At 39.3% G+C, this 26883-nt stretch overlaps 1 protein-coding gene across 1 annotated transcript; it reads left to right on the top strand.

Annotated features, from left to right (window-relative positions):
* The first annotated feature begins 286 nt into the window (after window positions 1-286).
* LOC101845906 (T-complex protein 1 subunit delta) lies at window positions 287-23052 on the top strand. The gene is made up of 14 exons (XM_005093379.3): window positions 287-535; window positions 3353-3405; window positions 3876-3965; window positions 4811-4919; window positions 6824-6966; window positions 16120-16241; window positions 17682-17817; window positions 18112-18251; window positions 18653-18749; window positions 18978-19085; window positions 19570-19700; window positions 20240-20474; window positions 21075-21188; window positions 22723-23052. Exons 1-14 carry the CDS (start codon window positions 424-426, stop codon window positions 22741-22743), a joined length of 1611 nt encoding a protein of 536 aa, XP_005093436.1. The 5' UTR covers window positions 287-423; the 3' UTR covers window positions 22744-23052.
* The last annotated feature ends 3831 nt before the right edge of the window (window positions 23053-26883 follow it).

Consider the following 26883-nt stretch of genomic DNA (forward strand, 5'->3'; position numbering starts at 1 on the left):
CCGCAAGCCACTTTTCAAAATATGTTTTTAAAATTTTCTTGGAGTTGTTACCGAACCAATGGGACAACTCAGTCACTTTGAAGCCTCCTTAAAAAAAAAATTGATTAACTTACTTACCAAGCCGCATAATCTTAGTTCATATCCTTAATCCACTCATATCAGTGTTCATGAAAGCACCATTATGTTTAATCAAAATCATAGAATTTGATTTGACGAAGATATGGTATTGATAGCAGGAAGAAAACAAAACTTTGTTTGGTCACTTTCTCAGCTATGTATGCTATGTTACCTGGCATCACCGGTTCTATGGACGCTGCCATATTGGCATAGTGTTGTTCTAGAATAGTCCTTGTTCATGTGCTAACCGGTTGGGGATTCAATCCGTTTCCATCTTATTTTGAAACACACAATCTACTGTTCAAGATGCCTCAGATAGTTGCAGCAGGAGGTAGCGGTGATTCCGCGAGTAAATCTGAGTACAAAGACAAGGATAAACCAACTCAGATCCGATACAGCAACATCACCGCCGCGAAAGGTAAACATGGGTCCAGCCATTCGATTTAGCAGGAATTTTGACATTGTCATGTCCCGTTATCACTGGAATACACAAACACTCTTATACTTTTTTGTGTCTAGAAAACTAGAGTATCTAGTTAAAGAATTCTTAGTCCCGCATAATGTAACTACTTGACTGTAGAAATGCAGATATGTGAACTCCGTCTGGATTCTAGTCTAGAGGTTAATTACAAGATGAATTGATGTAATGAATCATGTTATTGTTGCTATGGAAACGATCACTCGCTGATATCACTTCAAAGTTTTAGATCTATCAATAATCACTAGATCTACTTGTCATCCAAGTCAACTCTTTTCTTTAGTCTCTGGACACCCATTAAGCTGAGGAGATTTTCTGTTGGGATTAATTTTTTCCCTTGGTCTGGCTTGTTACTGAGACATGAGAGTGAGTCTGATGATTGATTCAGGTGAGGGGGGTGGGGCACCAGCAGCCCCCACCCACCCTATGCTCTACATTCATCTGCTAGTTCATCTCTAAATTGTAAATGAATTCCAGTCTATTGATATTTCAAAGGCTGCTGGTCAACTCGGGTCCTTCAAGCTCCAAATTGTCATAGACTCAATGGGAGGACTTCCGTAACGAGCGACCACTACTATGACGGATGAGGGAAGGACTTCCGTAACGAGCGACCACCCCATCAAACACAATAAAGAAGAGGCCTAGACCTAACCCTAACCCTACCCTTACCCCTACCCCAAGCCCTCAATTCTGCTCATAGTGGTCGCTCGTTACGGAAGTCCTCCCACTATGAGACAGAGCAGAATTGAGGGGTTGGGTTAGGGTTAGGCCCCTTCTTTATTGTGTTTAATGGGGTGGTCGCTCGTTGCGGAAGTCCTTGTGACTCAATAGCCTACTTAACTAGATCTATATCAAAGTGACTATTCGGACTCGAGTCCGAATATGAAAAAATGTTATTCGGACTCTTCTTGTCCAGCATGACATCACTTCCGACTTCCTGTGACTTGTGACTCCGGCTTCCTGTCCTGCCTCACTCGTGACTCGCCTCAGGCTGGGTAGAGACCGGTATCACTTCGGGCAAAATGGCGTTTTGTGCAGGAGCCGAGTTTTTATCTTATGATGAATTTGAGGCCGGCCTGAAAAGTTATATCGCTTCTAATAAATGTTTGCGTGTGTCGGGGTCAGATGGGCGGGCTGAACACGTGTGGCTGTGTGCGTGTCGGGGTGGGGGGCACTATCGGTCCGGGCGTTGGAACGTCGCATACGCGCCAGTCTTTTTTCCCACGGCAACTGATCTTTATTACAATAATAAGCTAGTCTTGACGTAGATCTACGTAATGAATTGTGCGCTGGTCTATGGAATCAAAAGTTGCCGTATGCTCAGCTCTACACAGTAACACAACTTTTTCTTGGTAAACAATCGAGATGACACAGGCTTGTGTATTTGAACGAATCGGTCTTTTTTTTTAAACGCAGCTCATAATATGCAGGTGCCAGGTGGTCTGCTAATCTTCAATTTTACCTTTTTCTACAACAAAGAAAGTGGGAAACGTGGGGGGGGGGGGGCGTATAAATGAGGCGGCAGGCATCGCAGAAAAGGTGTGGGGGAAACTAAAAAATGGCGGAAAATTGGAATCCCTGAATGTCAGATCTATAGAATGAAAACACTTCCTTTTTTCAGACCCGAGTCCGAATAACTTTTTTTCATATTCGGACTCGAGTCCGAATAAAGATGGCCTAACTATATATATATATTGGTATTATATAGATTTGGGTCTCTCGCACTCTCTGCCTTGGGCCTCGGGTTGGGCCAATATTTCCAAGAGAAAATCAAAATTTAAGCAGAGAATGGCCCTTTTTCGGCAGTTCCCACCCCCAATTATTTTTTGCCGGTTTGGGCCCCAAGAGTCAAGGGTAGGGGGGTTTCAGGGCGGGCTTGCCCCCCATACCTAATTTTATATGGAGTAGGGATGCAGGGGGGTATGCCCCCCTGAATTTTACCATAATTTGATGTTTTGCAGTTAGGTTGCTTCCCTGTTCTTTGTGTTGCCTATTTGGTCATCAAGACTTCCGGATTTCTTCTCTGGATCATCCAGAGACAATCTGGATGAAAACTATATGGGTGGTGGACTTTAACGAACGGAACTACAAGACACAAAATCACCTCTGTTCTTAGTCTGAACTCCTGACAATTGAGGGGTGTAAGAGTCACACTGGTTGTAAAGTGGGTATTGTTCTTTCCACTTTGCTTGTACTTGTATCCTTCGTTTTCTGAAAGGCTTGTCCTTTTTTTTCGGGTTTCTCTGGTTGAGACCCTTTGAATCGCCTTCTTTTGCTTAGCCTAAGGCATCATTCTTTCATTCCCCAACAGTAAACAGGTTACAATGGAATGGTATCCACTGTAGCAGAACTGATTTCTGCAGTGTTAAAAGTGTCTGAATGCAACTGAATTCAAAGTAAGAGCCTCTGCTGAATTTTAGAAAATAACCAAATTCCTCCTCAGTGGGATGTTGGAGTGGATGCAGTCCTACCCGATGTAATGTTAAAAACAGCCAAGTTCTGTAAGGGTTAAGACCTTTTTCTCACAAGATCTGGACTTATAATGAAAGGTTTTATATTTTGATTGGGTAAAGAAAATTATGTCTTTAGGCATCTAAGTTTATATTTTTATTACCATTTCCTTCTGTTACTCATTTGCACACGTTGAATGTTGTAAGGCTTAAAAGTAATTCATAAACCATTTCATTTTATTTTAAAATGATTCTTTTGCAAATGCCAGTGGTTCTTTTCGTAAAAAGAAATCCATTGTATCCACAGCTGTTGCTGATGCTATTCGCACCAGCCTTGGACCAAGAGGGATGGATAAAATGGTAAGTAAACTAAAAGTCAAATTAAAATTTTTAGTTTTTCACCCGAAATTACAATTTTGAGTATTTCACAAGTCTACGTCTGCCATAGTCCATCACCTCATCCACCCTTCCTTGGAACTGAAATTTTTTACCTGTACTTCTGGGTGGTTCATAATATATATACGTTGTCTCGCCTGTTCTATACATATCTTTTTGGCTTGTGGGGTTTATTTTATGCATTTTGTCTTCTTTGTAAAAACTTTGTTTATCATTTCTCAAATGTCCTGAATGGGGTTTTATTATTATCCAAGAGCGGACACAATTTACAATTGACATTATTATCACTTTGGTTTCCCTTTCATGATTTGTCACAAAGTTGATAGTGGGACTTCGTCGCTAAATGTTACTTCAAATTTTTTATAATGTGCAAAAAATGAACTTATGCGCTCTTTGTCTAATTAATATTATACTTGTTTTTGTTTTGTGTAAAGATCCAAGCTTCCAATGGAGATGTCACGATCACCAATGATGGAGCGACAATCTTGAAACAGATGCAGGTCTTGCATCCAGCTGCCAAGATGGTAATGAATAAATTTTAATGTTTTATAATTGTTGGCAGATTCCATGGTTTGCATCTTTTCATGTTTCCGCGTAATAGTATTGTGAAGCTTTAACCCTATCATTTGTCATTTTGTACCCCAGGGTTGTATTCTTCACATTTTAGAATACTTCTCGTGTGAAAATCTCTTGAAACTTTCAGTATATCTCAAAAAATCATTTTGACAGATGACTGCTATGTAAAGCGTACAGATCGGATTAACGAGTAAATTTCCTCTTTGGAAAGTGGTGGCACAGAGTTCCCCACGTCATATGGATACGATAGTAAAGCACGACGTACGGATAGGGTTAATTATGTACATTGACATGTGCCAAAATTTGTCCTTCTTGTAAGAACCCACTTTTTATGGGCAAAATAGAAGTAAAAAGAATTTGATGGTCAGGCGTACTGTTTTAAATTTTGAGATCAAAACTTTCCAACTGTTATAGTTTTTGACACACACACACTTGCGCGCTCATATGACCATATGCAGTTGTGAGCGCCGTAAAACCCTCTACTAAAACTAAAGTTTTTGACAGCCTCGTCGATTTAAGTTTCAGCTGGTTGGTACCACATTGTCCCTTTTTTGTCATTTCAAGGCTTTCGTTTGTCTTGGATAACTAAGTTTAGATATTTCTTTCATTTTCATAGCTTAATAAATTTTACGGCAAATTGTTGGACCTTTTGTTTTTCACTATGGTTCTTTTCTAATTTTTCAAGAAATTGAATAAAACTACTTTAAAGTCTTTCTTTCCCACATTGTGCTGTCAATAACGTTAAGAAATGCTTTTTGTTTTACATCATTGAAATATTTTTTTCTTCCCCCAGCTGGTTGAGCTGTCTAAGGCTCAGGATGTTGAAGCTGGAGACGGAACCACTTCAGTTGTTGTATTGGCTGGAAGTTTACTTGATGCCAGCTCCAATCTTCTTGAGAGGGGTCAGTGGTTTTCTTTTTTGATGGGATTGTAGACAGTATGTATTGTGAGGAGAGGTCTTGGACTCGACGTCTTCCCACCACAAAATGTCCTGTACATGAGGCTTAAAAATCTTTTAGATTTTGTGTAGATAAATGCTTTGTACAAACGTTTGCCAAAGGATGCAGTGGGTTTTTCTTTAGGTCCTATCAGTGATGTAGCAACAGGTAAGGCAGTTCTGGAAATTAAGAGTTGAAACCCTTAAATATCCCTAATATGAACCATGTTTGGTTGCAAAGCTAAAGTGGCATCACGATTTGTATACTGTAAGTTGCACATAAACTCTTGTCCTGCGTCTGTGCTGAGATTCGAATCTTATCGGCAACCTATTACGTCTGATGTTCCGGGCAGGCCGCCGGGGTCACTCAGCGTGTTCTGTTGGTGTCCAGCGAGTGCGCCTAGAAACGTGTGTTTTCGCCATGAATACCGTGGGAGTGTATTAATTGGTGATGAAAATAAGGCTCTTTTATAGCTTTCTATTTATAAAGTGTTACGAACACATGAATAACCCCCTCTTATAAGCTGATAAGAGATTACGAGTAGTTACACCCATTCGAATAACCTTTTTAGACGCTCTTATTGTTATGAATTGTCTGGGGTTCGAAGGGGGATAATAAAGGTCAATTTCTCAATGTTTTGCTCTCCAATTGTTCTTTTCACCTGCACAATGGTATTCAATACCATCAAACAAGCTTATTTTTTATCAGGGAGTATAATTTCATACAAAATCAAGCTCATTTGAAAGATTTTGTATAGAAAAATGGAAATCTTGTTTCCTGACTATCCTTTCGAGCTTCTCATGTCTAAGTGGGTCAATTTGTTATAATTTCATTGGAGGAACAGCCAGAGCTACCAACTTAGCGTGTTTTGAATGAGACATATGCCTCAGTTACGGAACCAACGCAGGCGGTTCTAGAAGTAGACCACAAATGCACACACTTGAGCTGCGTGAATGTGGGCCCGATGTGTGACCCGAATGAAACGGAGATGGTGCTCGGTGCACCGCACCGGGACCGGAACAAAAGCGAGGGGCCGAAATAGGCTTATCGGGTGACATAAACCCGGCCCCCGCAGGTCCAGGGTTAATAGAGGTATTGCTGCCTCTTCTCTCTCTTTCCCCCCCCCCCCCCCTCTAGTGATGTGCAGGGCTGCGATAAATATGTGGGTCTTTTTTCCTTGTTAGTGTTCTGTGCAGTTAGATTTTCTAGTCTCCAGTGTGATGATATTCTCACAGACCTGTACTGATGCTATGTGAGGAGGGTAATGAACTGATGGAGACTGGCAGATCTTTTTTTTTTTAAACTTACGCGAGAGCCTTGTTTGTGGGTTTAATGTGATGTTTGACTTTGTTAATTGGTTGTGTGGTACAACATGTAAATTGTTTGTTTTTTTCAAGCCAGTGTTTTATGTCTTTGCAAGATCCTGAAATATGCTGGCGTCTTTATTGTGCCAAGTTAAACATTGTTATGGTCTAGCTCTTTACCTTGTTCAATAGTGTTGTTGTTTAAAATCGAAATCGCTGTTTTTAAACCTAAATTTCTCTGTATTTTAAGATACTTCAACCATTTTTGCTATGAACTAATGTTAACACAACCAACTTCTGTCCTGCGCGTTTGCGGAACCTTATGCAATTGCGAGTGTCATTAAAATTTTACCAAACTGAGTCTTACCTTCTACCTTCTTGAACAAATACATTAGCTGGATTCTTGCATTGGAAAGAAATTTTGATGATTGTGTCTTTTTGCTGAAGAAGTATTGAAGATTGACCCTGACAGGCATGGTGCAAAAGCATTTTCAAAATGGTTTTGTTTCATTAGTCTTCTCGGATCACACTGTTTTATTATTTCACTTGATGTTACATCCACAGGCATTCACCCAACTGCTGTCTCCGAGTCATTCCAGCGAGCTGCTGTGAAAGCCACAGAAATCCTGGAGTCCATGGTCACACCTTTAGATTTGAATGACAGAGAGTCATTATTGAAAAGTGCTTCCACATCTCTCAACTCAAAGGTAAAAGGAAACGTTTCTATTCCTTTTCTGTTGCGAGGCGGTGCGGTTTGTCAGGATTCCCCACTTTTGAATTCCAGTGTGTTGGCATCTTGTTTATGATTCTACTTTTTTCTTTTTGGCATAAAGATTACTGAAATAGATAACATTGATCAGTGATCTCTATGTGATGAAATTCTTTCACAGACCTGTACTGAAATAATGTGAGGAATGTTTTGGTCTGATGGAGCCTGTTCATTCATGTTGGGAGAGGGGGGGGGGGGGTGTTTATGGGAATTTTTGTTTTACATCATAAGTTGAGTATTAGATGTCTTATTCTTTTCTTCTTTTTTTTAAAGCTCTGGATTCAAGCATTTACCACAATATCATGCTAGTTCAGCTTTCTTTAAAACAACTTTGTTGGCAAGCTGTACCAGAACTGTCACTCAGGTCGTAAATGGTAGTAAATGCGCCTTGAAGGTAGTAAACATTTGGTAAACGGTCGTAAATTAATCTGCTTAGGGAGTGATGAAGCCAAAACAGGCTTCATTGAACCCTAGCCGCGGTACATGACTCCGTTTTAGCCGGTCGCTATTGTGATATAATATTCGTTCTCCTTTTCCCCGTCCGAGAGTACGTTTCACGCAAAAAGCCAGCTATGGCGGCAGGCAAAAGTGTGCATGACACCGAGGCTCGATCGGGAAAATCAAGATCTAATCAAGATCTAATCAAGATCTACTTTCGCTTTCAGAAATAAGCCGGTGATAGACTGATAACTAACGCAACATTTGTGACATGCAGGTTGTGCAGTATAGATATATATATATATTATATATATATTGATCTGTCTAAACGCTGTGCCGCCACGCAAATAAAATTTACTCGGATTCGTCTCTCTGCTGTAATTGTCACATGGGGAGGGGGGGGGGAGAGAAAAGAAAGTACAAGCGTCCTCTGATTTTTAGATTGTCGGGCTCGCCATCGTAACAGGTCAATGAACCTGTGCGCGCGTGAGCACCGGCGTTTGTTGTTGGGGTCGCCAAAATTCATTCAAAGCCTGAGCGTTGCGAAGTATAGGCCTAGGACTACCGAATGGGGTAGGGGATTATTGATTTTTTTAAAAGATGCACTCGGGGGAGGGGGTGGGGGTGCTAAAGGCAACACCAGAGGACAAAAACTTTGTATGGGTGATAGTAAATTATAACAATATTGTAGCTTTCTGTTCAAGGCTGGCAAATTTTCATTGTCTCTGCATCTCCCCCCCCCCCCTCAGTTCTTACAACTCTCGCACTTCATAGGTCTACTGGGGGCATTCAAGTTATTGAGTTTGAGCAATAATTTTTTCATTTCATGTTCATAATATTATGAGTCATGACACCCACATTGGTTCTTCACAGTCGAAATTCTTGTTCAAGGCCCTTCCGAACGCTCAAAGCAGGATTCTTTTTTTAATATAATATAATAATGAGAGGAAAATTTATAACTCACTGAAATACTTAGGCTAGTCAAACAGGACCCCAGTTCAACACTGACATATGTTGTTGACTGGGTATATTTTGTGTGTGTGTGTGTTATGTAACACGCCCCTGGAAAATGGATGACTTTGTTGCGTGTTATTTTCGTTCCATATGATATATTATGTAGGCCTAATGATAATATATGTTAATGATGGCGCAAATGAACTCCCTTTTTCGAACTGGTGTGGGACTTGATTTGCTGGGTAGTAATTTTTTTTTTCCAGGTAGTAAATTTTTTCAGCAAATATTGCTGGACACCCTGACCATGGCAGTGTAATATGTGGAACTAGCTTGGGGGGGGCTTTCTTCTTCCTTCCAACTCGCTTAAATGTTGCCCGCTTATTCCTTCCATTGTTTTGGAAATGCCACTGAAATGCCTTTCACTTTCAAGTCATTTCTGTGTTTTGTTTTTGTTTTATTATTATATGTACAAAGCAAGGACTACTATACTCAAGGACGTGCACCGTCGGATTCCTGACTTGGCTAGCGAAGGCCATCATATAAACATGTCCAACTTATCACTAGGCACAAGATACATTTCATATTGAGTGTGAGAAAGCTAAAACCTGTTGTAATGTTGTTGAACGCAATATTGTAGCATAGTAATACATGTTATTTCTATATTTTTGTTATGTCAAGCAGAAATATTAGTCTGAAAAGCATTTTAAAAATGTTTACAAATACAGCAACAAGAATTAGGCTGACTCACCAAGTGAATCCGCCTTACGTGCCTTCTTGATGGATGTCTGTAGCAGGGCTGCATTCTTTTGGTGATCCTTCTCTAGATTGTGCACACCGCGGAGTAAGACATTTGCGAGATGATGGAGCAGTTTCTTGGACTGAACGATGTCGAAGTCGTTAAATTCCCCCATGGTTGATAGAATTCCAACAAGTCTCTGACGACAACAAACTCTATTTTTTTGCTTTCTTTACAAAGGAAAGTCCAATCCTAGTCAGTTCATACGTAGACATATAGGGGGTTCACAATGCCTCCTGTCTTTTCTACTAGAGCCGTAGCCTCCTTCACAGCCTCGAATTGAAATGATGCTGTAAGTTTATGTACTGGTATCACTGACATCATAATGCTAGGTCCACCATGCAAGCATTTGACCATGATACATAACATGGATGTCGCTCTAGAATCCGGTTCATTTTTGGCCATGCCGCTGAGGACACCACCAGAGAAAGCTACAGTGGGTCAGATCTTTACCTCGTCGATCAATAAAAACACATTCTTTTGTTGAGGTGTTTTAAGTTTTTGAAATGTTTTTTAAAAAACACTTTCAATCTCTAAGGAGGAAACAACAGACTTTATTTTTCTTGTACTTTGCTAGACCAAAGTGTCTCTTAGTTGTTCATAACTGCAGCGGGGAAACGATTCGATAGCGAAACAGTAATCACTTACAGAAAATTGTTTGTGAGTCAACAGTTTCAGCTGATGAGTTATAAAGTCTAGCTTTCTTTCCCTTTTCTTTTCCTGAATAAAAGAACAAAATAATAGAAAGCTTCTAGTTTACTGGACCACTAGGCAATTACAAATTACAAGAAATCAAGATCTTAACTTTACCTTAGTTTACTCTAGTCCTTCAAAATTTGTTGATTAGATCTATATCTAGATTTACCAATTGTAAACATCAACTGTCTAGGTACGAGATTTTATCAGTAGGGAAATGAAAAAATAATCCTTTTTTTTATAAACCACTGGATTATATGTACTGCAAAGCAAGGATCGACATTGCTTTTTATTATTTTTTAAAACTTAATCCTACACTACTGGTCCAGTATACTAGGCTCTTACCTTTGGGTCTTCAAGTTTTGTGCAACGTGATTGTTCCAATACTTCCACAACTCTCTCAAGCACAACATCCAAAGGAACTTTATAGTTTAGGGCGACGTGCACACACTCAAAAAATTGGGTGTAGGAATTCAATCCGTTATTTGGATTTAATATTTTTCCCAAGGGAACTCTGGATCCTTTCTTGAATGCGGTGAGTGTAAGAGGGGAGCACAATGTTGGTTTATTCTCAACAACTACTGATAAAACACACTCTTCACAATGCTCGGTCATGAACAGGCAAACAAATCTGTCCTCTGTTCTTGAAAGAATTAAATTGTCATATTTCTTGTGGAGTTCCTTTTCTGGAGAAAATTCTGAAAGGCTACAGATTTTACCTTTTTTCATGAAATGACGGAGTTGCTGACCTTCTTGTTTGGATGGACGAGGGGGTGGTTTTGGCGTTGGTAGGCAAGATGAGGGAACATCAAATAAACTCGGCTGATCTACTGGTCGAGTGTATCCTCCAGGTAATTTAATCACAGGATAATCTGATGGCCAATGCCTTTCACAGATAAGTTTTCACGAGGGGGTAAAACAGAAAGCCATCTTTGTCCCTCAAGTCCTTCTTTTGGTACCTTGAACACTCGACATTTATTGTCTTTATTCTAGTTACCTTGCAGTTTACAACCCCACATTTATTCGGCATGGTGAAATCAAACTATCCTTGCGCATAGACGGGCCGATTAATTCACAATAATCCACAGAATTAACAAAAACTCTCCGAGAAACATGAGGAGAGGAACAACATTTGACATTGAATCGTATACATTGATCACTGCACTTCTTTCCGGAAGGATGCGCTTACGCGGATAAATGGTGACCATAATTATGCTTACATTTCTTTGCTTGGAATCTTAATCAAAAATAAAAATATTGACACCTTTCAATATCTGATTCATTTCTGCATCATTTTTATTAAGATCAACGAATTTTACAGATAGGATTCATTCTACTTCAAAGGAGATAAATAGTCCCCGATTCCTACGAACGAGTCAAAGCTAAAGATAAGGCACTGAGTCAGTATGGGAATATCCGGAGTGTTTGACTCGATGGCCTTCGCTAGCCAAGTCAGGAATCCGACTGTGCACGTCCTTGAGTATAGTAGTCCTTGGTACAAAGCAAATTTGTGCATGAGGTAACATTATGATTGTCCTTCTTTGTTCTCCAAGTGATGATAATTTTCACAGACCTGTACTGAAATTGAAATAATGTGAGGAACGTTTTTATCTGATGGAGGCATGCTATCATTACAACTGCATTTGACTATAATTTGGAGGGGGTTCCAGGGGATGATGGGAGTGTGGACTGTGCCTTTGAATATTTTTTGCTCAAAGTATGATACATTTTCTACATACAGGGTGATCGCTCAAAGTATGATACATTTTCTACATACAGGGTGATCGCTCAAAGTATGATACATTTTCTACATACAGGGTGATCGCTCAAAGTATGATACATTTTCTACATACAGGGTGATCGCTCAAAGTATGATACATTTTCTACATACAGGGTGATCCAAAAAGAACTACAGCTTTTTTTTTCTGAATATCTCGCCCAAAAATTGTTTTAGAATGCTATTTGTAACAGACCTAATTCATTCAAAAGGAATTGTTTGACATAAAATCCACAAAGAAGAAACTTATTTTGAAAACGGAAATAGCTTAAAGAAAAAAACTGGCAGAAATGCAAAGTTCACCAGTTGTTGTTTTTTTTATCTTTTAAAGGAAGTCGTGAAAAGATTGGTTGACTTTTTCTTTATTTTCTCTTTAACATTTAATTTTCCATACCTGTGACATTAAAAAAATATTTAATTTCTTTTACAGAGTTTTAAAAAACTAATGATTGCGTTAGGAAATTCCTAGAAGCAGTGCTCTACATGCTCTCCTTTGGACTCGACACATTTTTAACTTGTCGAAATGTTCAGTGGTGCCGAAACACAAGGACCTGCTAAACCATGGGTGTGTAAAGCCACATACTCTGTACATATTCAGTATGAAGTGGCTTCTAGAGGCAATAGGGAGTGGGGTGTCCAATAGACAGCATTTTTAGAGTTACATATCCCGTAGGGTGAAAATGGGCTTTGCACTAAATCTAATGTCATTGAGGAAATGATCCTGCTTTTCAAAACGATCGAGGAATCATGAACACATTGCCATGCTCTGATCCATGTCATCTCGGCCTAGCAAAGATGAAAATGGTACAGTCGTAGGTTAAGATCTGCCATGAGAATGCAGACTGTTGAAGTGTAGGAAAGTTCTAGTTGCAGATGGGACTCGACTACTGAGGGCTGTACATAGTGAGTGTTCAACCTGAAGTGGTCATTTAGAAATATTTAGTACTGATCCACTCTTGATCCAAACTGACAGTACTTCTCTACTCGTAACATCAAAGGTCTTGAGGGCACCTAAGCATTCTTTCCATGCCATGTGCAGGACTTACGAAATTTTAGGGATGATGAGTTTGTGGAGAGGTATTGTTCAATACAAAAAGCTTTCTCCTCTTTACTAATTGTAACCACGATTTCAGCAGGCAAACGAAATTTGGAAAAAATAATATAATATCTGTAGACTTCTGTATGTTGACTTGTTAGACTGCTGTAGCTTGCAATATGGAGCGAGTGTTGCCACTTTTAGTGGTAGGCCTAATGCGAACTGGTGCTTCAAGGTTGAAAATGGGTTGTTTCTTTAATGCGCCATATGGAGCAAAACTGTTCAATGGGCTTCTCTAAAAGGAATATCAGACAAATTCCATTTGGCTTCCGAATATTATGTTTAAATCTGAAAATCTGAAACGCAAAACTTCAGCATGGAGGAAGATATGTACAAAACAAGTTTTACAGTTTGTTGGGTTTTTTTATCACCCTGTATGTGGGTAAATTTTTTAGATGTCACAACCTGGAAGTGCAGATGTGTTGTAAGCTTGTCTTGTAACATTCCACTGCCATTGTAAACGTCCAAGACAAATTTCTCCCTGTGAGATGAATCAGGATTGTCATTGTTAGGGTTTCACTCAAATGACTCTACAGTATTTGCCTTTTTATTCTGGGGTGGGTCTGACATTACTGAAATTATTTAAAGACAAACTAGTTCTCTGCGCTCATATGACCTTGCGCAGTTGCGAGCCCCGTAAAACCTTACTAAAACTAAAATTAGTTCTCTATATGATGATATTTTTCACAGACCTGTACTGAAACAATGTGAGGAATATTTTGCTCTGATGGAGACATGAACCTGGAATTTAAGGGGTGGGGGTCCATTGTGCAGGGAAACTTTTACTGAAGTATTGCAAAATTTAGAAACCTACAGAGTAAAATTTATTTGTTTTTATTGTAATGTGATTTCGATTGGTGATTTCGATTGAGTTTGAACCAACTTGATTTAATGGGACCTGCTCATTCTTTCCTTTGATTTGGCTGTCACTTAAATGCCTTTCAGATAATTTCCCTTTTACTTTATTAATAACATCCTCTTTAAGGCGAATATTCATACAAGTAATATTTTCTTCGTGGGGAAAACATTTGTTTTAGGTTCAAATTATTTAGAGACAAACTTATTTGAATTAAAGTTCTCTATGTGATGATATTTTTCACAGACCTGTACTGAAACAATGTGAGGAATATTTTGCTCTGATAGAGAAGTGAAAGGAGATTTTAGCAGATGGGGATCCTTTGTGGTTGGAAATTTGTTTTGAAGTATCACAGAATTTAGAAACTGTAGAGGATATATTGTAATGGTGATTTCAATGAAGTTTCAACTAAATTGGCTCATTCCTTCCATCATTTTAGCTGTCACTTAAATACTTTTCGCTTTCAAATAATTTCCCTTATATTTTATTACATACATCCCTCTAGGGCGAATTTTCACTGAAAGTAACATTGTCTTTTAGTTGGGAAAACAGCTTTTTGTTTTAGGCTCGAATTATTTGGAGACAAACTTAATGTTCTCTATGTGATGATATTTTTCACAGACCTGTACTGAAACAATGTGAGGAATATTTTGCTCTGATAGAGACGGGAGCCTGGAATATAGGGGGTGGGGTTCCTTTGTGAGGGGAAACTTGTATTGAAGTATTTAGAAACGTAAGGGTATAAAATGTATTTTGTCTTTATTGTAATGTTGTGATTTTGATTGAGTTTCAACCAACTTTGTTTAATAGGACCTGCTCATTCCTTCCATTGTTTTGGCTGTCACTTAAATGTCTTTCAAATAATTTCCAATTTTATCTTGTCTTATTACATACATCCCTGTTTAGGGCGAATATTCACATAAAGTAACATTGTCTTTCGCTGGGAAAACAGCTTTTTGTTTCAGGCTCAAGTTATTTAGAGACAAACTTATGTGAATTAAAGTTCTCTATGTGATAATATTTTTCACAGACCTGTACTGAAACATGTGAGGAACATTTTACTGTGATAGAGAAGTGAACCGAGATTTTAGCAGATGGGGGGGTCCTTTGTCATTGAAAATTTATATTTCGATGAAGTTTCAACCAACCTTTTTTAATGGGACCTGCTCATTCCTTCCCTTGATTTGGCTGTCAACTAAATGCCTTTAACGTAACTTTGCCTTTCGTTGGGAAAACAGCTTTTTGTTTTAGGCTCAAATTATTTAGAGGCAAACCTATTTGAATTGAAGTTCTCTATGTGATGATATTTTTCACAGACCTGTACTGAAACAATGTGAGGAATATTTTGCTCTGATAGAGACGTGAACCTGGAATTTTTAGGGGTGGGGGTCATTTGTGAGGGGAAACTTGAAACTTGTGTTGAAGTTTTGCAGAATTTAAAAACTATAGAGTTAATTTTTTGGGTCTTTTTTGTAATGTGATTTCGATGGAAGTGTCAAGATATGTATGATGTGGGAAGCGCTTTATTTTAAAAAAAACTTTTTTGGTAATTGGCCTTTTGCTGTCTCTCTCTCTCTCTCTCTCTCTCTCTCTCTCTCTCTCTCTCTCACTCTCTCTCTCTCTCTCTCTCTCTCTCTCTCCCTCCCCCTCCCCCCACACATGGAGGGGCTCTGTTAATTCAATACACTTATTTCAGCAATTTCATCAGATGCCAGGGTTTCTATTGGAAGTGTTTTTACTTCCACCTATTTTTTATTTTCTTTATGTTTGCTGTTACTGTTCTCCAAGTGATGATAATTTTTCACAGACCTGTACTGAAACAATGTGAGGATTGTTTTGATCTGATGGAGACATGTCTATTTCTGTACACAAGTTATATTTTTCTGGGGCAGGGGGGATGTGAGTGTGAAAGTTTGTTTGCTGTTGTCCCATTCAGCTCAGTAGTGTGGTGGTTATCTACAACTATTTCTATGCTGTCTGGAACTGTTTTTTGTTGCTCGGACAAAAGTTTTGGCATGTCCAGCAACACCATTGTAACAACGGGGAAGGTGTTTGGCGAATCTTGGTCTCAGAAATTGGCCTTTGTATCGCAATCTGAAAGTTCTCCACAGCAGCAGTTGACATAAATCATAAGATAATTGTCTGCAGCTCCCTAGTCTTGGAATATATGAGCAGACTCTATCGCTATTAGATAGTTTGTTGTTTTTTGTATACTGGATGGTGAGTGGGGTTGTGCTTCTTTTTCCTAGTTTGAACAAAAAGTGGCCTCCTGCCTGGAGGATGATATTCTCCAGATGAAGATATTTTCACAGACCTGTACTGAATTAAAATGAGGAATGTTTTGATCTGATGGAGATATCATTTTGTGCCTTTGTTAAGAATTGTCTAAATCTCAGGTCGTCATGTGTGTTCAAGCACCGTTTCTTCTTTAAATGTTTTAATATTCTTTTGCTTTTTTTTTTTTCTTCCCACTTTCAGGTCGTTTCACAGTACTCTTCAATCCTCTCCCCAATTGCTGTTGATGCTGTAATGAAGGTTATAGATCCAGCAACTGCTAAAAATGTTGATCTCCAAGACATCAAAATTGTCAAAAAGTTGGGGTAAGTGACATAGTCATGCTTTGATGAGATTTATTTCTTTTATTATGTATAACATTGACTTGATCATGAACTTATGTCATTATGACAGCACCATAATTATTTTCTGGAATATGTGCCTTGTACTCACATTATTTAGATGAGCTCTAAGGTAGAAACATTGTGGCAACATTATTCCAGAAATATAAAAGGGGTTTTGGGGGTGCCATTGGTAGGTCCTACTTCTTTTCCTTCCCTCTGTGTGTGTCGAGTCTGTCTTACTTTTTTCTCGTGCTCTAAATTGCTATTTCTAAGCCAGTGTGCTTTTTTAGTCGGGAAGTTAGTGAGGGGAAAGAAAGTTGACCTTTTGCGTTCATTCATTTGGGGTCAAACCCAAAGTCAAATATTACTTGTGTATTTCATTACTGTTCATCTTCATTGCTTTCTCACCCTGCACCAGGGTATAGTATAGACCACGGACAAACACTTTCCACCTTTCTCTATCCTGGGCTAGCCTCTTGATGTTGCAGTCGAACCTGCCCTAATGGACACTTTCCATTCCCCCCTTGCGTTTTTTCTATATAATTTAACGCAACCACCATATTTTAACACACAACCCCTATCACACCAAGCAATAACACCTGTCTTAGACAGCCACCTTAGTGACTCCATTGCGTTATGTAATAAATGGTGCATTGGCCCCTGGCGTTGTATACGAGCCGTCGTAATCCATTCACCTGTCGTTATTGTTAAGTAGTCCCTCCAACGATCATATGGTGTAGGCCCCTCCCACTGTTGACCAGTAGGTAACAAATTTTCAGCTGCTGGTTAGGTAAGCGTGTGATCCCTCATAACCCATAAGCCCCGTCCAGAGCTCATACACAAATCGTGAGATGAGTGGTCACTGTTTACCCAGTCTGTAACAATGGACGTCAACATGAACTTGCGACAGAAGTGTCGTTCGTTCTCTGAGTGGTGGCTACCCATGTGTTTTTACCACAGCATTTTGTCCTCCCTGTCTGGCACATTTCGTTTTATTGTCACCCGTGCACCAAAGGAGCAAGAAAAGAAAGAAAACAGCAATGCGGCTACCCCAGAAAGGAATGGTTGGTTTTCTTCATCTTGGTCAGTCCTGCCTAAGACAGCCACTTTTCTCCTTGACAATGGGTGGCCGTCTTACACGGGTTCGACTGTATTCCATGTCTTCCCACTTTTCTGTACATCGATTTTTGTGATTCTGCTCCAGGTTCCACGCGGTTTGACCTCTTACTCATTACTGTTACCATTGTGGGGGGAAAAGTTAGGTGGTAGGCTCAGTCTTACTTCTTTTCGTTCCCTCTTTTATTCTGTCTACATACTTTTCTTACACTAAATTACCATTATTGTGTGATTGTACTACTTTTCTTTGCTCAAAAAAGTGAAAGCACTTCCATTGTGATGTTTCTACTTATAATGTGATTTCAGTGGAACCGTTGAGGACACAGAACTGATTGACGGACTGGTCTTCACAAGCAGAACCTCTGGGGCAGGAGGACCCAACAAAGTAGAGAAGGCAAGGATTGGTCTCATCCAGTTCTGCATTTCCCCTCCAAAGACTGATGTAAGTCAGATTGATGTTGACGGTTTTGTTTGGGGGGGTTTTAATTGAATCGTTAGCATAGTTTGCCTGTCACAGGTATTTATAGAAAATTTTAAATCGCATGTTGATTTTTTAAATTTTGAATTACAGTTAGGCAGGCAGGTCCTGAAATAGGCGGGACACGCATATTTTGGCTATGTACATGTTTGAAAATACAAAGAATATGTATGCATTTTAAAAAACTGGAACCTGAAAATAGACTGTATGTGCAAAAACATTTGTAATGTGATTTTTATTTTTCATCCTTTTATTCAGATGGACAATCAAGTCATCGTGTCAGACTACGCCCAGATGGACAGAGTGCTGCGAGAAGAAAGAGCATACATCCTGGATATTGTGAAAAAGATCAAAAAGGCCAACTGCAATGTCCTGCTCATTCAAAAATCTATTCTCAGGTGAGCATTGTTTGAACACCACCTATAAGAGAAGACAACAAGGAAGAAGTATGTGAACTTTCTTATCTCAATTGATGTTGCTGAATGCAAGGGGTCAACAGGAGTTTAGTTGTGACTTCAAATACGTCTTCTTTTTTTTTTTTATGTTTGGTTGACTGACGTTTTTTTAAAAATTCAAAAAACTTTACAGGTGGTTTTTGCTTGTTTCTTTTGATGCTATCTACAGTGTAGAACCGATTGTGTTAGTTGTTTTTTTTTTGTACACATGATAATGACGTTCACAAACCTGTACTTATGGTCAATGAAGATACTAGGATATCTGATGCAGTATTTTTGCCGGCGTCTTTATCTCATTTCCCTTTTTGATTTGTTTTTGTTTTTTTTTTTTTTTTTTCTTCCAGGGATGCTGTGTCTGATCTCGCTTTGCATTTCCTGGCCAAGATGAAAATTTTGGTTGTCAAGGATGTGGAGAGAGATGATGTGGAATTTGTATGTAAGGTAAGTTTTAATACTGTGTGTAAAGAATTTCCTTAAAGATATCCTAGAATCTTTTCCTGCTTTGGGTATTCAGTATTGGTGTTTGAATTTTAAGAAAAGGTTGCTTTTTTAAGCATTATTTTGATTTGGTACTTTTTCTTTGTAATGGAAGCTGTTTTTTTTATATTTTTTAATTTATTTATTTCTATTGGAATGTGTTTCAAAAGTTTGCTACTTTCTTTCTCACAGACTATCGGCTGTCGCCCAATCGCCAGTGTTGACCACTTCACCCCAGAGAATCTCGGAACAGCAGAATTGGTAGAAGAGGTACAGACCGGAAGCAGCAAAATTGTGAAGGTACGATCTATATGGAACTAACTGATAATGAATCACCATACCATGTCTCCTTTGTACTGCATGGGTCTCAGTTTTTTTTAAAATCAAGACTAAGCATATTGTCATGATGCTTGTTTTCCTGGTTGGTCTACAGACCCACTTTTTTGGGGTATCAATAAATTTTTTTTTTTTTACTTTTCAAAGTTACATAAAATTTTGGAAAATGACTATGGCAGGGGCTGCTTTGTTGACATGTGTACATCTCATATAGTTAATTTGTAGACTTGCATGACTAAAAACTCCAGATTGAATCATATAAAGTGATTTATCACTGTGTAAGTCAAACATGTGGTTTGTACTTTACTTTGAGTTCCCCCTTATTTTCAAGTGTGCTGATTTAATAACGATACTTTTGTGTTCACACTGCTTTATTACGTGAAAGTGCTTGTTTTCGTTGAAGTCCACCCGCTCTTAAAATAATGTGTGAAATTGTTTTGTTTTTCAGATGACGGGAATCCAAGTTCCAGGCCAGACTGTGACTGTCCTCATCAGAGGCTCCAACAAGCTGGTGCTTGAGGAGGCTGACCGTTCTCTCCATGACGCTCTGTGTGTCATCAGATGTCTTGTCAAGAAAAGGTGAGAAGATCTTGCCACTACAGCCATACTTTGTTATACTGCCAAGCTTTGTCAGTGCACGAAAAGAAACATCTATAATGATGCAGTTTAGTGTACATGGCTAACTGGTTTTCAAGTCCGAAATTTGTTTTTCCTTATACTTTCTTTGGATTTAAAACATGTACATGGTGAATTTTGTAGGTAGCAGAAAGATTCCTGCATCCTGCCAATTTCACCGTGTACTTGCAGAAATTAAGCTGTGGTAATCTTCCTTTTCTCCCACACAAGACTCAACTGACTAGGGCTTGTGGCCGGTTTTCTCCTTCCTTGCCCATCCCACTTCCCCTCTTTCATCTTGTAGATTTCAGACAAAACGTCGTTTAGTCTCTGATCTGACAGAAATGTAATTTTCAATAATATAAATGCTGTGCCTGCAACATTGGCTAGTATGTTGTACATGTACCACATTCATCATCATCGCTGATGATAATGGTGTATACCTTGGCATTTATGAGTGTTTCAGTTCTGCAAATAGAAATTATTAAATGTTTCTATTTCAGGGCACTGATTGCTGGCGGTGGAGCACCTGAGATTGAACTGTCAATGAAGTTGATGGAATACGCCAACTCTCTGAGTGGCGTGGAGCAGTACTGTTTCCGTAGCTTCGCCGAAGCCTTGGAAGTGATCCCTTTCACTTTGGCGGAGAATGCTGGGCTCAACCCCATTGCTACAGTCACAGAGCTGAGGACGAAACATGCAAGTGGGGAAAGAACTGCTGGTATCAATGTGCGCAAGGTAAGTTCGTACAATACAGATTGTAAATTGCCTAGAGCTTGCTGTTAAGGAAAGATGTGTGCTATACAAATGTTATTTATTATAATTATTAGTCCTTTGGAATAGAATGTTATCTTTGTGTTGTTGTTAATCAAAGGTTGAGAAATTTTTGTCTGTTGGTGCTTGTGCTGTTGTAAAATGTTTATGGTTATGTTAACTCTGACCATGGCATTCGTGGCTTGTCAAAGTTAGGATCATTGAGGTGTTCCAAGAGTTGCTGTACCGTACATCTATAAGCTTTATTGTTCCAGTCAGGATTGTCATTATCAAACAGGAAAACAATGTTTACTTCTCCACTGTCGCTTACGTTCTACAGCTGATGCAGTTATAGTATTGTGGGTGGTTGGCGGGTGCTCTGGTGTGGTTTGCTTCTTCTTTCCTATAAAAAATCCATCGTCCTTATCTCCCCTCCTTCTTTTTTATGTTTGTTACTCTCTTGTAACACCTAATCTTCTGACACTCATGTGACCTGTAGTTGCGAGCGCAGTAAAGCGTCTACTAATACTAATACTACTAGTTATTATAGTATTGGTTTTTTAAATATTTTTTTTTTAATCTCAGGGTGCGATCACAAATATCTTGGAGGAGAATGTAGTACAGCCTTTGTTGGTCTCCATCAGTGCCATTCAGTTGGCAGCTGAGACTGTTCGCAGTATCCTCAAGATTGATGACATTGTAAGTATACTGTCCTTGGTCATTTAGTTTTAATTGTATAAATGAAGGGAAAACGATACTATAAGGCCAAGAGTTGCTGAATGAGCTTATTGTGGGAAAAGATAGAAAGTGCTAATTCTGATGACATAATTTATTCAGGTGATTTTGGGAGGGGGGGTGGGGTGCTCATTCATATGACCGTGGCAGGGGTGAAAGTTAGGTATTACTTCCTCAGAAAAGTATATCTACAAAGACACACTGTATTGGAGATGGATCATTTAGGTTGTGTCACCATTTACTTGTACAAAGGAAAGCACTCCTAATGAATTTATTTGATGCGTAGAGGTAAAGCCTTTCTCTTTAGCATGTGGAAGACAGGATTCCCATGTGGGGAGAATTTTTATCTTATCAAGTACTTCAGTATTTCTTGCTGGTATGTTGTATCCCTCAGCACGGATTGGCCTTGACAGGCAGGGTTGAAGTTCTTCTCTTACGTTACCTAATTTGTGCCAATGGAAGAAAAAAACGCTTACATTAAAAGAATTCTTTTTTTGTTTTAATTTCCTTATATTTACATGTAAATTCCGATTTTGCGTCACATTTTTTGTTTTATTTTACTGTTTACTGTCTTTCTTGGTGTAAAGTAAAAACTTATGTGCTCATTGTGATATTTTAGTGTAATGATATATTGGGTGGTGACTGTTGAATGTTACCAAGATTTCTATCTTCAAAACAAAGGTGACCTGTCTGACATTGCAAGCTGTGGTCCCAGAGAAAGAAGGGCAAGATGATGCATACTGAGAGTTCCTTCTCATTTAATTGCTTTTGCAAATTGTTTTTTTGGGATTTTTCACTGTTTGTTGGCATTTATTCTATAAGCTTTGAAATGTTGGTTCAACTTCGTTTAGATCTCTGTACACAAACAGGGCTTCTGCGTGCACTACAATCTTCCTTGTTCTTTTTTCCTTAGAGAAAAAAATACCGTTATATGTTTGAAAACTGTTACTGTTGGTCTATCGGTTTCTTCTGTGGGCTGTCGTTTGATGTAGACATGGTTGTTTCCTTGTTTCCGTCAGAGCTGAGATTTTCCCTGATGTTGGGAGTTTTGTCTTGTAATGTTTGCTGTTCATGAGCTCTACAAAAAATTTTAACTGCTTTGCCCGTCTCCTACTTGTGCATTATTGTATTATTTTAACACACACACACAAATTTTACAAAAACTGAAATTTTCAGTGGACTGTGCTGTTGGTTTTCCCTAGTGTTCATTATGGTTCATCTTGCTGTACAGCTGTCAAATGTACTTTTGCAATTGTAACCAGCAAAGTGAGTAGGCTTACTACTCAGGGGTTGCTTAGGCAGATATCTCGAGGCAATACAGGTTTACCTCCAGAGGTCATGCCCCTCTGTTGGGTTGAGTTTCAAATGGTCTCAACAACTACATAATATGTATGTAAAAGGTCTACTACTGTATTTTACATTTTTATCCCCTCTTCATTTCTGCCTTATCTTTTTATCTAATAATTTATTATTCATGATTTTCTTTTCTCCTTTTCAGGTAAATTGTATGAGGAACTGAAGAAGGAGTGTGATAAACCTGATCATCTCACCTCATTTCTTAACTGACGCTCATCAGCCTATGTCACTCTTCATCTGGATTTGTATATTGACTTAGGAGTATCTGGAACAAATGAGTAATTTTAGAGCAACAGATGTCCACGTGCCCAGCTTCCTCGTAGTGTATGGAGTTTGCCTATGCACAGAAATATGCCTAATTGGATGGTTTTTTTACGCTCATTGTTCATTCTGTGATGTGTGCTATTGGTTTGCATCGTTTTTTTTAGTCATTATTTAAAATAAACCATTGTGACTTCTTTTTTTTTCAAAATGGTTTTGCGTGCTTTGTTTTTTCACAAACGTTGCTTTTTGTTTTCTGTTGTCTTAGAGAAATCTGAATAATATGGGTAGGGGGTACTGTCAGATTTTAAGGTGATTTGCTGACTTATAGTTTTCTGTGCTTACAATGTTCAGGGAACTGCAGTGTTATTCCCCCGCTGTATCCGAACCAGACATATTTGCTTTAGAGGCTAAAACTTTACCCAAAAGCAAAACCTAAAGAGCCCCCTACTGTTTCCAGTGCAATTGAGACACTTTTGAATAAGAATTAAATGTTCAGTCAGCAATCTGAGTGCATCGTGTACCTTTCAAGTATTGAGCTGTTTGAAAAAAGGATTGTCTTGAATTGTTTTTAAAAAATGTTCTGTGGTTCATTACTGCTTAGTCTAAATCAAAGGAAGAATACCGGTGTCTGTGGTGTAGCTGTTGTAAGGTGTTTCACTGTTGCATGCAAAAGGCGTGGGGTCAGGTCTCAAGTGGGAAAATTTTTTGGAGTATCTTCGCCAGTTTAATGGCACGTTGTTGCTGTCAGTCCAGGTTTGCCTTCACAGGCAGGGTCAAAGCTCGACTCAGGAATTATCCAAGTTGTGTCGATGGGGGCATTTTTAACAAAAGATTCCTAGTTGGTCGTCTGTTGACTGGACAAAGATTTGGTGGGGGGGGGGGGCAGCTGTCTCAGGATTCCAGACCTCTGATGGAGTGAGTAAGAAGAGTGGTTGGTGGGTGCTCTGGTGTGGTTTGTTCCTTTCCTATCCCACGTCTGTCATCCTCATCTCTCCTTTTTTTGTGTTTGATACTCTATTGTAACACCTCTAGTCTTTGGCACCTATATTACGACTTGTTGGGATGCGAGTACCATAAAAGAAGTGGGATTGTGTAAGATATGATGGAAAGACATTCATGTCGTAGTCATAGGCCCAGCCCTTGGCTTTGTACATATGGCATGTCGTATTTAGCGGCACCCTTGGACACTCTAGCGTAACAGAAAAATGACAGTTGGATGGGTGCTGTTGTACGGTACCTCTTTTCTGACGGCGATCAAAACGTGACCTCCAGTTTCTCCTCCTTGTCGGTTAAGAAGGGAAGTAACCGCGTGGCCGTATTAGTATTGTGAGAGCCATTGCTCATCTCCCTTACCTATCTCCAAAACTTGGCTTCAGACTCCGACACAAAGGAATAAATGTAAGATAAGCATGTACCAAGGTTCTTAGAAATTATTTTTATCCTCCTTCACCATTCGGAACTTGCTACTCCTACACACATTCTGTCCCCGTGGTTTTATGCACCCCGCATGTTTTAGCTAAATTTGATCCTTTTTTTTTGGCATAATTTCTGATTATTTTTCTTTATCATTCTTTGTTATAATTAAACTAGCGGCATCTGCGTTTGTTGCCATTTTTGTGGTCAAAAGTTGCCTGAAAAAGTGACCAAAGTTGCTATTAGTTTTCGAGCTTTCAACTCTCTGTGACGACGTATATATAGCCATATGTTGATAGACGTAATAAGCTAAAGCACCACAATTTCTTGTGCTCTGCATTTTAAGCATCCTGAATATCATTTGTAGTCTCCCAAAATGTAAAAACGTGAAAAATAAAGGTTTCACAACAGAATGAAATCAAGATTAGAACAGCACGGATAAATAAACACAAAAATTAACAAATTAAGGCGCGTGTCCACCTATCTGAAGATTGGCTGTTTTAACCCTAAATGTGTGTATTTCAAGAAAAAGAAGGCCTACTGGATATTACACGTAAATTATGGAATTACACACAATTGGGGCGTGTCAGTATTCGTTTTTGGTGGAGACAAGCTCTAACATAACACCTTTTTTGTTTTTTTAAGGGTAGGAACAGCATCAAATTGAATGACATTACGCTGTACAAACACGAAAAAAAAAGAAAAACAATGTTTAGAAAAATTAACACACCAACAAATTAAAACACAACATTGTTTTGTCTTTTTTGAAAAATGAAAAAGTCGCGATTCGCGGACCCAAAAAAATGCCAAAAATCGCGGCCGCGACAAACGCAGGTGCTAGTCTTACAGAATCGCATAATTTCACATTTTTGGGCTCTGTTTGCATAAGTTCAGAATTTTTCTTGCATAAAACGATGGGGACAGGCACATCGAGGGTCTCCACACTCTGTGACACCTCTTGTGGGTTGCTCTGACGACATGCGAGAAAGACCCGCCTTTCTCACTCTAAGATAGACCTATCCCTGAAAGGGGGGGGGGGGTAGCTGTGAATCTTAATATGTCGAGACAAATTAATAGTTGCAGAACGTTACAAAAAAGACGAGTTAAAAAAGGACAAGAATTTTTTTTTAATCTAGCAAAAACAAAACCTGGCTCCGATACTACTACACTAGTGTAGTACTAATCTACCTAATGTGACTCCGACGCACGAAAGGATAATTCGTAATTCGAGCTGGCAAACGTGTGTACGCCTAGACACCGGCGTCTGTGGTGTAGCGGGCTAACAGCTTCGGCATCGCATGCAGAAGACCTGAGTTCGATTCCTGAAATTTCCTGTGTGGGTACATTGTAGAATGTTTGTCTGGTATCTCGATCTTTTTTGCAAGGACGTTGTGTTCTTCTCAGACCGGGTTGGCCACGACAGGGTCAAATCCCACCTTTCACTCTAACTCTAAATCGTGTCGATTATTTTCTCTGGGGGGGAGGGGGGGGGGTAAATAAAACACCTACATACAGGTCGAGGAAAATCTCCGCCAAACGTTTGAAAGAGCTACACTCAACTACAGTAGACACGCATTCTTCACGACACTCCTAAATCTACGTGCCAGCACACATGAAACGCACAATACAGAGCTCTTGCTGTACTACCGACCAACGCCACCACATAAGTCAATAGCATTTTGCCACAAGTAAGTGACAAGGACAGAAAAAAGGAAAAGCTTCCAGCAATTATGAGATCAGATGATGTACAAAGAAGAGAAACATAAAACAGTTGCGTTGTTGGCTTTCCAATGTCAAGTCTATGCTCCTCTACGGCTGCTAAACTTGGAAGACAACATTCCGGTACTTAATAATAAAGTCCAGACTTCCATCAACAGATGCATGAGGAAATATCCTAAGAATTAAGTGGAAGGATAGAATAAGAAATGAAGAGCTGTGGGAAAGGACAGGACAAAAGGAATATATGATGTAGTACATGTACGTCGTTGAAGTATGGAACCCACAGGGAGCATGAGGCAGGGGTAAGCCACGGGAAACATGGAAGAGATGTGTGGAAAGGGACATGAGAGAGATGAAGCTCATGGAATGATGGCCCACGACATAGATAAATGGAAGAAGCTTGTATGTGGCCTATACATCTGCTACCCAGCCAGGGGTGAAAGGCATTGATGGTGATTGCTAGATTTAGTAGTACGTGGACACATCATTCAGAACCACTCTTTGGTGACAGACTGCACTGATAGTACATGTACTGGAATCGAGTCTGAGTATATATGAATAAAAACCTACTCTCTTTCAATCTTACAACCACACGGGACCTCCGATTTTGTTGGTCTTTATCCGAAGAAGACTAGGTTCTCCATCCTACCTACCATGATCGGGGGGTGTTTGGGGATCGAACTCCACACCTCCGTGTTGACAGGTGAACACCACACCAGGTAATCTACTGAGCCCCCAGACATTCTCTTTCCCTGAACCTCAGCATGTGCGGCCAGGGATGATTTCATTGCTGTCGTCAGGGTAGTTTCAGAAATAAAATTTTATCTTGGCTAGATCTAGTAGAAGATTAATTAAAGCTGTTCTCTCTCTCTCTCTCTCTCTCTCTCTCTCTCTCTCTCTCTCTGAA

The sequence above is a fragment of the Aplysia californica genome, unplaced genomic scaffold (assembly GCF_000002075.1).
Source record: "Aplysia californica isolate F4 #8 unplaced genomic scaffold, AplCal3.0 scaffold00062, whole genome shotgun sequence".
Lineage (NCBI taxonomy): Eukaryota > Metazoa > Mollusca > Gastropoda > Aplysiida > Aplysiidae > Aplysia > Aplysia californica.